The sequence below is a fragment of the Hesperophylax consimilis genome, chromosome 2 (genome assembly GCF_061612785.1).
Source record: "Hesperophylax consimilis isolate HC1 chromosome 2, BYU_Hcon_1.0, whole genome shotgun sequence".
NCBI lineage: Eukaryota > Metazoa > Arthropoda > Insecta > Trichoptera > Limnephilidae > Hesperophylax > Hesperophylax consimilis.
The window spans coordinates 31,859,286-31,874,819 of NC_142837.1; the positions used below are offsets into that span (position 1 = coordinate 31,859,286).

General features: G+C 31.0%; 1 protein-coding gene across 1 annotated transcript in view; it reads left to right on the forward strand.

Annotated features, from left to right (window-relative positions):
• The window catches only part of unc-13 (protein unc13 homolog), a 217,859-nt gene extending 202,868 nt beyond the window's left edge, over positions 1-14,991 (forward strand). Inside the window, exons 25-28 of the mRNA XM_089642160.1 lie at positions 2,076-2,174; positions 4,135-4,297; positions 7,721-7,847; positions 8,223-14,991. Coding sequence (XP_089498286.1) covers positions 2,076-2,174; positions 4,135-4,297; positions 7,721-7,847; positions 8,223-8,387 — 554 coding nt within the window. The 3' untranslated portion in view covers positions 8,388-14,991. The remainder of the gene's footprint in view (positions 1-2,075; positions 2,175-4,134; positions 4,298-7,720; positions 7,848-8,222) is intronic.
• The last annotated feature ends 543 nt before the right edge of the window (positions 14,992-15,534 follow it).

The window sequence follows — 15,534 nt, forward strand, 5'->3', positions numbered from 1 at the left end:
TCTCATCTTTTCAAAATTCATGTGCTTGACTCCTCAGATTGTACATTCTGTGGTCTAGACTTTAATCATATATGTTTGATTGTCCCTATAAAACAATATCCTCTCTTCTCTCAGGCCTTATCTAAAATTTCCTCCCCTCCATTCAACATCTCATCTCTTCTAAGTCTGAATTTGACTCCAATCTTCGATATAATTTTGAAATTTGCCCATTTAAACAAAATAGATATATAAATTAACCTTTCCTCTCTCCATAATTTGAAATGATGGCATAAAACACCCTTGGAGGGTAAAAGCCAGAAACAATTGGAAAAAAAACCTATTAAGGTAGGTTTTAGGTACAAATATTATATTTAATATAAATATTATATTATGTTTCTAACTGACATATAATTATACAACTTACTAATGATATATTATATATATTCTGTAATTTTTTGATGAAATAAATAAATTAAAAAAAAAAAAAAAACTGTTAAATTGTTAGTATGGAAAAAAATAATAATCTTCTTTTGAAAAATATTTTTGTGTATGGAAAAAAACAACGTAGAAAAAAAGTTAATTTTCTTTTTTACTTCTACCATCATGTAGAATCACCTGCCGAAATTTATGCACTTTACCCTCGGACACCCTGTATAATATTCAATAATTTTAATAGAATTATCGTACACTTTAGAGTACCTAATATATTGAATGTATTCAAATAAGTATAAAAGGTAACTTAACATTACTTTCTATTTGATTTTAGTTGCAGTTGTATATTATGCTTTTTTTAACTATCAATTTATTTCTAAAATAATTATGATTTAGGTAAATATAATAATCTTACATATTTTTATAAATTAAATTTTCGACGTAAAAACCAAACATTATTAATCACAATAAGTATGTAACATGAACCCTGGGCGTAATTTCATCATTATTAAACAATCATTATTTTTTGTAAAATAAACCATCTTTTGGCATCTACTTTTAATCTTATTAATGATTTTTGATAATTTTGTGTTCATTTTTTTGTGCTACCTTAACCCCTGTGGTAATGTGATATAACATAAATATTCCTTTAATAATCTTAATCACTGAAAAAAACTCAATTAAATACCCAAATCACCAATATTTACATTAAAAAAATACTAGGTTCATTGAAAAATACACCAAAAACATAAGAGTTTACTATACTCAACAACTTTCTAGCAATTATTTATTTTAGTGAGAGTTTTCTAAATAGAATTTAGCAGAATTTAGGACAGGGTGTTTTACGGAATTTTAACAATTCATCAAATTTCAAAGTTCGGTGAAGGTTCTACTCAAGTTCTATTATTATATCATTATTGGCCAGTTGCTTCACAAAACTGAAATCACAAAAGAACTAACTTGAATAGAACCTTCGCAGAACTCGAAAATCAACTTTGAAATTTGACGAATTGTTCAAACTCTGTGAAAAAACCCGTCCTTAGAGTCTTTACTTCTGCTTTTAATTTGGTAGTTGTTAACTTAGTGAGATTTGAAACTTTTAGAACAAAATCTCAGGAGGTTGCTTTCACTTTGTCTTGTAAAATGGTCTTGTAAACAAGCAAGAACAAAAATATGAAAACAACCTGTTTACATTTTAATACAAAAGGTTGGTTTATTAAACTTTTGCATGCTGGGTTTGTTTACTTATTCAATCCAATGATGTGTCTGATTAATAGTTACCAATCGTTAATAAATAAATAAAAAAATTTGCATGGGCAGAAAGCGTTTGACGGTTTTTTTAATGATTTGTGATATTTTTTATATCTCATCCCATATGACGTCGATGTCTCAATTTTTTACTCTTTTCAACAATTTGACTGTCTCATTTTTAACAATTTGTCATTTATATCTCATGTTGTAACAATTTGTCATTTATATCTCATGTTGTAACAATTTGACATCTATGTCTTATTTATTAACAACTTTATTTCTCATCTTTTGACCAGTCTGCCAAATAAGTTATGTACTTTCTTCAAATATAACTGCCAAATGAATTATTTATTTAATAAATTCATGATTACAACCAAGAAACAGATCTCTAATACTATTATTGATTATTGCAGATACTGCCACATCAGAAGAGGGAAGTGTCGGTGAGGTTTCACTACAAATCGACCTGTTTACTCATCCTTCTACTGGGGAACATAAAGTCACCGTCAAAGGTAAAATATAACTTATTTCTATTCTATTAATTTTATCATAATCTACCTACTTAAATGAATAAAAAGCATTTACAATTCACAACTATTGAAGAAAATAATAAGCAGTTTGTTAAATACATTTTTAAAAAATTACCAGCTTATTGTTATTTATTAGCTGAGGACAGAATTTTAACAATTTATCAAATTTCAAAGTTAATATTCAAGTTCTGTGAAAGTACTATTCAAGTTCTGTTGCTATCCAAGTACTGTGAACAACATTCCCAGGTTACAAATAACCTGAAAATATTTGAAAATCTCCTACTACCACCACATTAAGTGGAAAATGTTGCTTGTGTCGTGATGGAGGACTTAACCAACCGTGGAATTGACCCAAGCGCGATGCCAACTCAGCCACTGACCGGTAATACTGATACTTGAATAGAACTTTCACAGGACTTGAATTTTACCTTTGAAATTTGACGAATTTTGTGAATCAACCTGTCCTCATGAATATGATGAAGTTTTCTATTCAATTTTCAGAATAACGAATATGTACTTGTCAGCAATTTAAATAAAATATAAACAAGTTACTAACATCACAACGTATCATTTTGTTCACCTTCACTTGACTTCTTTGATGTTTAACCCTTTGCACTCCTAATTTTTTTTTTAATTACCTACTACCAACTCCTTAATTAATTTACAAAAAAGGGATAAAAAGTGGCCTCAATAAAAAGTTAAACAAAAATTTTTAAAATATGTAATTTTTATTACTCTTTCTTTACAAAAAGAAATGTAAAACTATATTTTCACCTAATTACTGAGTATTATTTTCAAGACCGAACGACACATGTGCTTTCTCGGCCACGAAATATTTGCTACTAAAAACAGTAAAAACAAATGTAAATACACAAACAGAACAAAATATTATGTGATAACAAGTGAATAGGTATAATAATCCTTTGTTATGTGTTGGGAGAAATCCCTCAGCGCTTCCTATTGTTACGCAGGTAGACAGGCAAGTACCTACCTACTTACATGCGTCGCAACCAAATAACTGCGCAGTGCATTTACAAGGTTAAAAATAATACGATTTTAAAAATTATCTAAAAGGCGAAACTTGACGAGATATATGTATTTTGCGTATTCGGAATATTCAGAATGAGATATAAAGTGTTTAAAAGAAAAAAAAATACATTTGATAATTTAAATTATTTTTCGAAATTGCGTTACTATAATGTCGAGTATGACTCGACATAGGAGTTGGTGTAAGAAATATAATGTCGAGCCACACTCGACAAAGGAGTGGTATGAGTTAAAATGATTCTTTCCTGGTACCGTTTGGTGTACATAATACCTTTGTGCAGAGGGACTGGCTTAAACTTTCAGATGAGGAAACATACCTCGATGGTTAACTTATTAATATACACAACAGATGTCATCCTAAATTTGAGTCCCGTCTTTTTCGTTTGCTTGTGAAATATATAGTTCTTCCTTCCCGTATGATTACTGTATATATCGATCATGCTAGATATAATGAGTATAAGTAAATAAAATGAAATTTTAAATTATTTAATTTTTTCAATCTTGGACAAAATCTTCACGTGGAATCTAAATGAAAAATCTCAAATATATATATATCAATTAAAAATAGGCATTTTTTACATCACCCAAAAAAAGTAACCACAGTTTATAAATTTTAAATCGCTCTCCTGAAAGCTGTTGTTTTTTACTTGTACTCTTGCACGTGACAGACCACGTTATAAGCGCGCTATATTTTCTTGTCTTGGCCTATTTCAACATATCGTTCACAAATCATTCCCATTGGTAGTGTATATTTACATTGGGTTTGAAATTGACCAAGCCATGATGCGTATAGCGTAATGTGTCGCCTACCTTATGCTTAGCGCTATAAATATTATAAATACGATACAACAATGTAACTAGTTAATATATAAATGATATAATCATTTTATTACAGTGGTGGCGGCAAACGAACTCAAGTGGCAGATAGCCTCAGGAATGTTCCGGCCATTTGTGGAAGTGAATCTGATTGGACCTCACCTCGCCGATAAGAAGAGAAAGTTTGCTACCAAGTCCAAATCAAACAACTGGAGCCCCAAGTACAATGAGACCTTCCACTTGTAAGTACAATTTGTCCATTGAATGATTCTTTTATTTATTATTATTATTTTTATTTGATACATTTCCTGTACTGTGCCTTTAATTCTAACTAATCTACACGCGGATATGTTCAGAGAGGTGTACAATCCTAATCCCATAATTTATTTATTTTTCATAGTCTCCATAAAACGTTGTATCTACACCTATATAGGTATTATTACAGGGAAGATTACCAATTTACAAAAGGTACAGTAAATGAAATGGTAAAAAAAAATTATATTATGAACAAGTAGTAGCATTAACAAATAGAAGAAGTAAGTATATGTATGTATTGAGGATTTATAACAATACTAAAAATAACAATATCAAATAAACAAGCAAGAGGTGACATTATTGTTGTAAGTTACGTTGGTACAACTAGAAGTATCGAAACATGCGTCAAAAGATAGTTTCTGAACCGTCCTTAAGTGACGTTGAAAATATCTATGGTCAATGCAGCATCGTTAAGCAGTTAATTCGGTCTGTTGATTGGCGCATTCTGATAGGCAGAAGTTTTCACTTTCGGAGCGTAAACAACAACATGGGATCTCCCATGACCATATTTGTTAGGAACTTACAAGTTATTTTATTTGAGTACATAAAACAGGCATGGTGCCCAAAAATTTTTATACATGGATGTTTAAATACATAGTAATAACAAAAATAGTAACAAAATGAATTAGGTAAATATGCCTAAGTAAATGAAAAATAAGAATTGTTAAAGGATAAATACAAATAGGTTCATAAACGATTTGTTATTGTCACACCTCTACTGGTGAGACACTGATTTGGTAGGTACAATATTGCCTCTCTTTAAATAAAGGGCTGTATCACAATATCAGCTTGATATGATTAATGGTAAAACGTTTTTTTTAAGTGTTTAAATTGGTCATTAAAAATGTCTTATTTCATTATTAGAGCCATGTATAGTGTTATAATTTCCTAATGTTTGCGGTACAGGGGAGAAATATCCTGTATTTGTGTGGTAGGCTTTAACCTTTTGAACGCGTTAATTTGCTCCGTTTTATCTATACCCGTACGCGGTACATATTTTCAAATACCTATGCACGCAATTAAATGTCAAATTTTAGCATTCTGGCATGATTTATTGGACTATATAGACAGAACAGATTATTCTCCACAATATGAAAACAAATCCTCGTGTGTCAACACTCTTAGATGTTTATAAAAACACAAACATAAAATTTCATACAAAGACGTACCGTATCTTTTGAATGTGGTCTCGCCATTCACTCGGCGTGTGTGTACTTAGGCCACTGCGTTGATAGACACAAGTGGGACACCATGATCACTTATCATTCTTAGTTATGAAAAGTTGTGAATGACATACTAGTACTAACGCCATCCGTTGACAAAAATGTTAACTAAAAGGCGCGAAGAGGCGCACTTGACTATCGATCTTTTTTTATGAAATACAATTTTATTTTTGAGAAATTCTTGTAGATGTCAGCATCGTGATAGTTCTACGAATGTCCAAGTGAGCAAGAAATATATTTATGACGAAAGAGCGCTGGAATATCGACCGTCAAAGTTTCCGTATCAACTGTTGATACAGCCGCGTGTGAGTATAGACTTTTTGCCGTAACAACAGTTGATACGGCCGCGTGCAAAGAGTTAATATAGAAAATGTCTTGTCCTTGTTGATTTTCTTGATGGTATGTATGTTGATGTTAATTTGGGATAAAATGTTTGGTGTATCAACTGATGCATGTATAATTTTGTGTAGAAGCAATACATCAGAAAGTTTACGTCTGGCTGTCAGTGAGTGTAGTTTATAGTACAAAATTCGGTCATTATATTTTCCAAATTGACCAGATAAACCTTCACGATAAGCAATTACACGGGTTAGTTTTCTTTGTATGGATTCAATCCTATAATTATGAATCTCATAATTGGGAGACCAAATTGTTGATGCTTATTTGAGAATACTTTGCACAATTGATTTATATAATGTTAAAGTTGATTCTCCACTTTTAAAACAATTTGTGATTCTTAGCGTTAATCCTAATACTTGTGATGCACTTTTTGAAATTGTATCTACATGTTTATTGAAGCTAAGTGACGAGTCAAATGTCATGCCCAAGTCTTTCATTGAAGTTGTGTTTGGTAAAGGGACATTTTTAATGTGATATGTGTTTGAGAATTTATTAACGTTCTTTGTGAATGAAATTACGGCACATTTGGGTATGATTTGAGATTTTCACGGCCAAAAGTATGATAGTGTTTTATATTTGACTTGTGTAGTCAATCCCTCCGAAATACTTCATACCGGTTATCTACTAATTCCTGGTCACAAATAGATTCCTTTAACCATGTCTCTATTAGGCTTACTAGGACGTAGTCGTTGATAAGGATGTTTTCGTATATTTCATCAACTTTTGTCCTCATTTCCCTGATATTCATATACATATATGCAGTTAATCATTGTAGGATGTATAGTCGTTATAAATGCTGATTAGTAAATTACCAATCAGTTTTTTCTTCCAGTAATATGTTGGTCTGTGTGTATCGGACTGTTAACCTCTTTCAACATAGGTGGATTAAGTAAAGGTAGTTAATTATATCAATGGCATTGTTATTTATTTAGTTTATTTACATCTTTAGATGCCCATTAGGTTTTTACATACCTACATAGTTTATTATAAAGATTATAATTACTTAATAAGTAGTATTAACAATAACATAATAACCATGACATATATGCAAGCAATAATTATGCATGTACGGTACACACCAAACAAAAAAATAAGAATATACAATCTCGTAAGGTATAGAATATTTTAAGAGACAATATTTTTAAAAAAAAAAGGAAAGTAATGATGGTTATTATTATCAAATAGGATTGAAATTAATTTAAATGGCAACTAAATGCCTGTGTAAAATTTAAATATGTTTTAAATTTTACACAACTGATAAAAAAACATTTACCTTACATTAATGGTTGTTTATCAGTTGTGTAAAATTTAAAACACGTTTATTAGTAAGGTCCGAAATAAATTATAGAACTAAATTATTGAAATATGGATAACTTTACCAGAGGGAAGTATGAATCACAAAATTTTTGGTGCTCATCACTTTGTAGATGTCCTCAGTAGCATAATGGTGTACTTATCTGACTTTGTAGAAGACCTCAGTAATATAACGCTCTACTTATCTGACTTTGTGGTTGACCTCAGTATCATAACAGTCTTCTTATCTGACTCTGATGGAAGGTTGTGGAATCGGTTCCCATCTAATGATGTCACAAGACACTTTGAAACTTATATTAAAGACTACTAACACAAAAGTCTGCCATAAAATGTATGGATTAACGTCAATTGGTAACATGTTCTTATAATAGTAACATTGAAGATTTATTTAATGATTTTCATGAATATTTTCAGCATGATTGGAGGAGAAGAACAACTCAGTCTCTTCGAACTTCACATCTGCGTGAAGGATTACTGCTTTGCCCGAGAGGATAGACTGGTTGGTGTTGCTGTGATGCAACTGAAGGACATAGAAGATCAGGTAAGAACTTGCTTTGATACCTCATATTTCATCAGATAACTTTTGACATATTTTCTGTAACATACATAGAGGTATGGTATCAATTTGAATAGCAAAAACAGAATAATTTGAAGACAATCATCAGCCTTTCTCGAAACTAAAAATAAGCTTCTGTTTTTACAGGGGGCGATTCGTTCCACTGTGTAAACAATGCAACACATAATGTTTAGGATAATGGAAGATAGGTTTTATTGCATGAAAATCACTCCAGGATGTCTAAAATAAAACACATTATTGTTTATTTGTACACTTTTATTGGGTAGTGTTGGGTAGGTTAAATAACAAAAGACCTTATATTACAGAAGTGCCTGTAATGTGATAATTGTTTGATTTCAGGGATCATGCGCATGTTGGATGTCGCTGGGCAGTCGAATTCAAATGGACGAGACGGGATGGACCATCCTGCGCATCCTCTCCCAGCGCAACAACGATGAGGTGGCCAAGGAATTTGTCAAGCTTAAGTCTGACATCCGCACGGAGAACCCCACCCCTAACCCTTGAACTGTCCCCGAAGACACCACCAGCCAGGTGTTCCAATAACCACGCACAAGCCGATGAAAGGACGAAGGGGATCCCAAACAGAAGGAATCCAGAGGTTTGAGCTCAAATGAATTGGCAGTTCCCCAATCATTGGATGACGGTTCAGCAATCGGGTTGACTATAAACCCGCCTTGTTTTGTCTGTCCCATCCTGTCGACAATGATAAAGAGAAGTCTGCGTCTCCGTGAGGCGTGGGATTTGACTTTATTTTCTTCGTTCCAAGCTCATTGTGTGGCAAATTCATCGGTATCGTAAATAAAATTACCGCAATTTAATCATTGCTTCTTTGCCACAAAATAATTTTAAAATGTCATGTAAATTAGCGTAAGTTGTAATATATCACATGTGTTGAATGCGTGTGTAGAAGAATACGATGTTTTGTTATAAAGTAATTGGCGGTATCTGATGGCACCAGGACATGTAACTCTCTCTTTGGATTGATTGCATTACACGTATTTGGTTTTGCAATCACGATGGCGGTCGTCCCATCAGATTGTTAAGCTCAGCACAAAATGTGAATCTTCACTGTGCACTGAACTGAATTTTTTTAAGAAAATATTATTATTATTCAAGTTTATTTGTCTAATCTATATATAGCTAATGCCTTTTATTACATAAAGTTTTTAAAAGTGTAGACAAAAATTTTATGTACACATTCCGTGGCGGTGCATTTTTATATTTTGTCTCACTGTAGAATTTTTGCTCTTTTTTAAATATTAATACATGACAATATTAAAATGTTCTGGTTATTATTGGGTATAATTTAAGAATCATCGTGACTGATGTATGTAAAACGTAAATACGTACTGCGGTTACACTTAACAAAGGTGGAAAACTAGAACTAAGCTTAAATGTAATTTTTCTAACATAACTTAACTTATCATTCAAATTGAATCATCCAACTTGTTCATATCTGTTGCTAATACATTCTCAATTCACAAATTCCCTTTCGTGAGATGTTCTATTAGTTTTCCATCTCTGTTGAGTTTTAGTATCAGATCAATCAATTGAAAATGATTTTCTCAGTTCATTATAAATTTTTATTATTATCTATACCTACATTAAGTTTTCAGTTAGCTATTTTTAAACAACATTATAAAATAATATTATCATCACACATTAAGCACAAAATTCAGGTTCAATATATTTTACTACTTGTTTCTTGAACAAAGTTTTGTTAACTTTGAGTCTTTAATTCCTTGTTTTGGTTTCAACAGCATTGCATTTGAAGACAAAACATCCTCATAAAAATAGCCAACACAATAGTAAAAATTTCAATGTTACCTCAACAAAATGGCATAGTATTTTGACTCAACAATATTTTGTTACTGTTTTTGTCAGAACAAGATGTTGTCAAGTCACCATTTTTGTTTTTACATATTTACTGGGAGCTCTTAGACAAACTTTTCAGAGTTCTCCTTCCAAGTAGTTTATTTAATTCAGCATACTTATGTGAATTTTATACTTAGGTACAATAATAATCATTGTCACTGCCAAATGTGTCGACACCTATTGAATTTTTTTAAATTGCACTACCAATACCACCAAAAAGTTTACAAAAGTTGGTTCAAGAAATAAGAATGATTAGAATTAAGAGTAAGCAATTTTGCAATGTATAGACAATTCATAATTTTAAGTACAAGTCTTTATTTATATTATTAATTATTTTATCTTTAAAATTTAATATTAAACTTTTTTAATACAGGCAAAACATTTTCAAAACTAAAACAAAACAGACTGTTGTAAAGTAATGCATTTTAGTTTGAAAATAAAATTGTGTAGAATGGCAAATGATTTTTGATTTAACTAAAAATATATAATATATACTTCATAAATTTTAATTGTTGTCATGTTTTTTAATGTTATTGCAGTTACAATTTTAATAATATGAATAACCTTCTTTGAATAATTCTAGTATTGTTGGTTTTATTTTGCTCCTTACTACTTTTTATAAAGCAACCATTAACACTATAAAACATATAGACACGTTTTAGAGATCTGAAAGTGGCAAGTAAAAGATACAGTAATTGTTATACTTTCAAATTCGTAGTTTTAGTTTTTAATACTAAACTGTCAAGTGTCACGTAGGGTTGTGTGCTATCTCTAACCAAATTGCGTAAATGAGTGCCATAATACCTTCATGTATGATGGGAAAGTGTTTCCATTACACTGCAAACACTAGTAAAAGCCAAGAATAACGTTTCATTTGAAAATACAATAATGACTTATTATAATTTACACAATTATTTCGGTTGTTTCCCAAAGATTTTAAGTGCCATTAGAGAAAGTGAGGTAGCGAACGTATCAACACATAAGTAAAAGAAGAACAGCCTACTGATAGTAGGTCGTGTTCCGTGTTCATCTTGGTGTAAACGAGTGAGCGCACGGTCATCACATTCTCACCCGTGATGTAGGATGTACTATTCAACGCAATTGTTTTATTACGAAAACACCGGCAGGTCCTATATAACTATTTTGTTCATACCCACATATTCTTTGAATGTCTATCTTTGTCATCACGAACATCGTTTGAATTAAGAGTTTACTGCTACTTGCCACATTTTGTGAGACAATAACATGTCTAGATGTATTATAATGTCATTGAAAGCAACTCTTTCCTTTGTGTTTTCAACAAAATTATTTAATGTGTTTTGGTTGAAACTAAGTAACTAGTTTTCAATGAAATTCAAAAAAACTAATAATACATACAGGTCTGTTAGAAGAATCTGCATATCATATAGTTTAGCTTTATCACTGCGGAAAGATGAATAAAATTCTAGGTATAAAATTTTTAGAGTGGTTTTAGTAAAAATCTTGAAATTTTGGAAATGTCATAGACAAACTTTGATTTCTTCAATCACAATTTGAAATGTTTATCGATAACTTTGATTTATTGAATCGCAAATTACAAACATCAAAAAAAAAATTATTACTGGAGTGTCATCTCAAAAATTAGTTAATTCTGTTTGCCACATTTCTGTCTGGTGATATTTAAAATGGATCATGCTTATTCATGTGTTGTTCCTGTCTTCTGGGTTCTTGTCTTTATGGACAGTAGTTCTAACAATGGACACTGACTGTGTTCCAAAATGTTGCCACTTTGGAAATATTCCACGCAATGTATAAGAGTATATTGCTTTTACATGTATCTTCCAGTATACAACTTTACTGAAATATGTATTCCAATTTCTCATTGTTTTTCTACTACGTGTTTAGTGTATCATGTTCTCATTCTGTTATCCTTTTGACATATATTTGGTATTAGTATAATAATATATTATTGTATCGAGGCTTAGGATAAATATTAGCTAGATAATAAAATGAAATCCGTTATATATCATCAATTTAATTGTTAAACTTAGAGATAAATTCACTAATGAATTATTCATTACTTATATTGGCAATCAGGCTGTTTGTACATAAGATTTCATTTCTGTGATTTGATATTATTTTTGCATACTTGTAGTGTGTCTAAACTAATCTACTGTAACTCCCTGTGTACCCAAAGTATTTGGTTAACTTGATGTTGTCAAAATATGGAATTTGGAATATTCAATTTAAGCTCTCTTATAATCTCATGTCTATAGACCCGCTTCAGTTTGGAATGTGGCTTCATTCAAAGTGATTTTCATTACAAGTATGCTGTTGTGTAAAAAATCTTTGCAATAATTATAAAGTTATCTTGTGTTTGGCGTGCGGTCCACAAAATAAACAAAGTTCATACATAGCTTGTTTAGCCAACGCTGGGAGAATTGATGTTTACCCATAACTATTTTTATGAGACTTAAATAGCTGATGATTGATGTAAACTAATATTCAAATATCCTTCTCGTGTATCTGTATCCGTTTGAATACTAAAATAACATAACTTATTAACTCGCAACTAGTAAAAAGATCGGCAGGAATTAATAAAATTTCATTGAAACTTCCATTACCAAGAAACAGTCATCAACTTTGCATTCAGATCTTCTCATATTCATCTTGGCAAACTGATGAACTCCTTTGGTGGAATTACATGTATTATTTTACCTAGAGTTAAGTGTAAGATATTGATTGTTGTACAGTGAATATTAATAATACACAAATACTGTTTAATTCCAAATATACATAAGTTTTTAACAATATAAATAATTGATTAACATATTTTAATTAAATCCTCCTTGGTATTTAAATCTCCTATAATTATCGCAAATATTACAATATATTATGGCATTCCAATGTGTATCACAAATTATTTAATGTTATGAAATTTTAAATTCCTAATAACATGATTAATAAATGTACACCATGTCTGTTGTGCATACCAGTGTAAAAAGGGTTCGGCCAAAGTTGTCACGTGGCTTATGTTCTCTAGGACCAAATGCAACACTTTTTTGTTTATTGCCTCTTCTCTGTACTTCCTCATTTTCTCAGTATAAAATAATCATGATGTTTAAAACTCTCATTCATTTCCACTAATCAAAAAAAACATTGTTCTATTAACTTTAAAATGAAAATTCTACAATTCACTTTTCACAGGTTCACTTTATGTTGAAAACAGTTCAGATGCAATAAATAAAAATGACTGCTGTTACCGACTTGTGGTTTTTCTAACAATAAAATTGTATTAACTTGTAGAAAAAAACATTCACCTGCATAGTAAACATTTCAATAAATTGTTCTTTGAACTTCTCCTGTGTGGTACTCGACCATCAATTACTATCCCACCATACTTCGTTCAATCACAACAAAAATTTACTTCAATGAAGATATATGTATTGCATTATCGAAACATTGAAATAAATATGGTTGAACGCGATGCTCGTTATATTCTACGTTTTCATAGATGGCGTTAATTAATTTATGCTTTACAATATTAAGACAAATTATTTGTTTGCGCCCGTACATTCCCAATATGAATATGAATAACAGTTTTGTCCGTAAAAAAATCAATTCCTTCAAGAAAGGCATACAAATAAAATATTGAATTGAAAAATCGGCACAAAATTGTATTTGTATGCCTTTCCCGAAACAATTGAGTTTTTAAACGAACAAAACTATTTATACATATTCATATTGCGTAAATTATTTGTTTCAATATTGTGAAGCAATTCCTCGCAAAAAGCGTATTTTAAAACATACATTTTTAACACATAGAATATAACGAGTCACGTCATACCTTAAATACAAGAGTTAGAAGCAAAATTTGAAAGTATAGGTGGATGGTCCTGTGCAGTGGGAATTTATTGGTTTACGCGACTCAGTGAAACAAGGTCGTGGTGGGTCTCTACAGAACATAGATCATATCACGTTATTAGTATATTCTTAGGACACCTCTCAGAGGACCAAAGTCTCTATGAAGAGTTGAAACTACTTTATACATAAATATATAGAAGGGAGAAAGAGAGAGAGGGAAAACAAAAATTGTATTAAGATTCTTTAAAAAAAGCTAAATGTTATGTCTTTAAATTGTATTATTATAACACAAGAATGGTTAGTTATGTTTTGACTGTTAACCCCAATGATATATCTACGTTATTGTGTAAATGAAACATTTCGTCCATGTTTGTAAACCGTAAACTTTTGGTCTTTCCAAAGCATTTGTTTAGATTGATTAATTGATTGGTTGAAAGAGCTTCGCCAGCCCGGTCCGCGAAGAAGTATCAGTAGAGACGTTTGTTTTGTTGTTTTGTTTGCGCACATAGGTTTTGTAAGATCCCCCAAACACTATTTCTAAAGAAAACACCCTGACAATACAACAAACTAATGATATGATGTAGTCTTGCGATGTATGTCATTCTCTGTTTATTGTTTCTTTTTTAACTGTTTACATGCATATTATGGATCGTAGAATTTTTATGGAAAATAAAATACAAATACTTCATAATTTTATTTGTTGTCATTATTCATTCACCAGTATTCATATTGTTTTTTGGCTAGTTATTCTATGAATAGTTTATAATATTCAAATCTTTAAAACACCTAAATATTTCCTGTTGTCAAGGGTTAAAAAAGAAAGACAAATTTAAGTATTTGTAAATACTTTTAGCTCAAATTTAATTTGACTAAAATATTTAACTTAATAATTATTAATATTTTAAATTCACTGCAAAATTAAAAAAAAAAACAAAAAAAAAACAAAACAAAACTCATGAATATACTTATATATTGATAGGACTACTAATACAATCCATTGAAGATTTAATAAAAACTAACATTTATTGCCAAAACATATGAATTAAATGTTTCTTACTTAAACTATCACAAATAATAATGTATTGCATGATGTAGCATTCATTTCAAATGGTAAGTTGCTTCATCCCCAAGGGATGTTCATATGAGGGCCCTTCAAAAAGAAATAGCCAGTTTGGTCAAAGTAAAGCCTTTATAATTTAGAATATCGTGGAAGCATACGTTAGCCATTGTCATCACTAATGTTATGATGGTAGATATAAATAAAGATTATTATGTTCAGTGAATATAAGAAAATTCAAATTGACCAAGTACTTACTACGTATGTTGAAATAAACTTGTGAAAATAATTTTATTGTAACTGTGATACTTGATTTGTTGTACTGCCTGTAAATATATGCCATGAACGTTTGTGTTATCACTTTATTCTCTTAGTCGCACCGTTTCCTATACCAACATCGGCAGGTGCTTTGGTGCTCGTCAGATATGTTCTTCAAAAGCACATACTTGACAAGAACCTAACACTTACACCTCTCTTCTTTCTACAGTTTAACTGATTAACTGATTTAGACATGTTTCGTTTTGTGACATTTTCAGACACCAACACCAATTCAATTCTTCCAAATGTACCATTTCTTGAAGTTTGGATAAAACTTCCTGCCATCGTTTTAAAGAATGTTAAATGTAAAAAAAGTATTAAATGAGTCCCCAGTACATTAGTTACTCTCATAAGCAGGGTACTCACCTAGAGTGTAGCATGTAATGTATCTGATACTGTATCAATCTGCAAGTGGGTACGGCTCGTCCACGGTAACCGCGTATCCAGCTACGACCTCCCGGATCCGCCTTTAGTGCTCGCAGTGAAACAGTGGTCACTGCGAGCACACTGCGCTCCACGCGCGAGCGGCTCGCAGTAGACTCATGCCTACGTACTAAC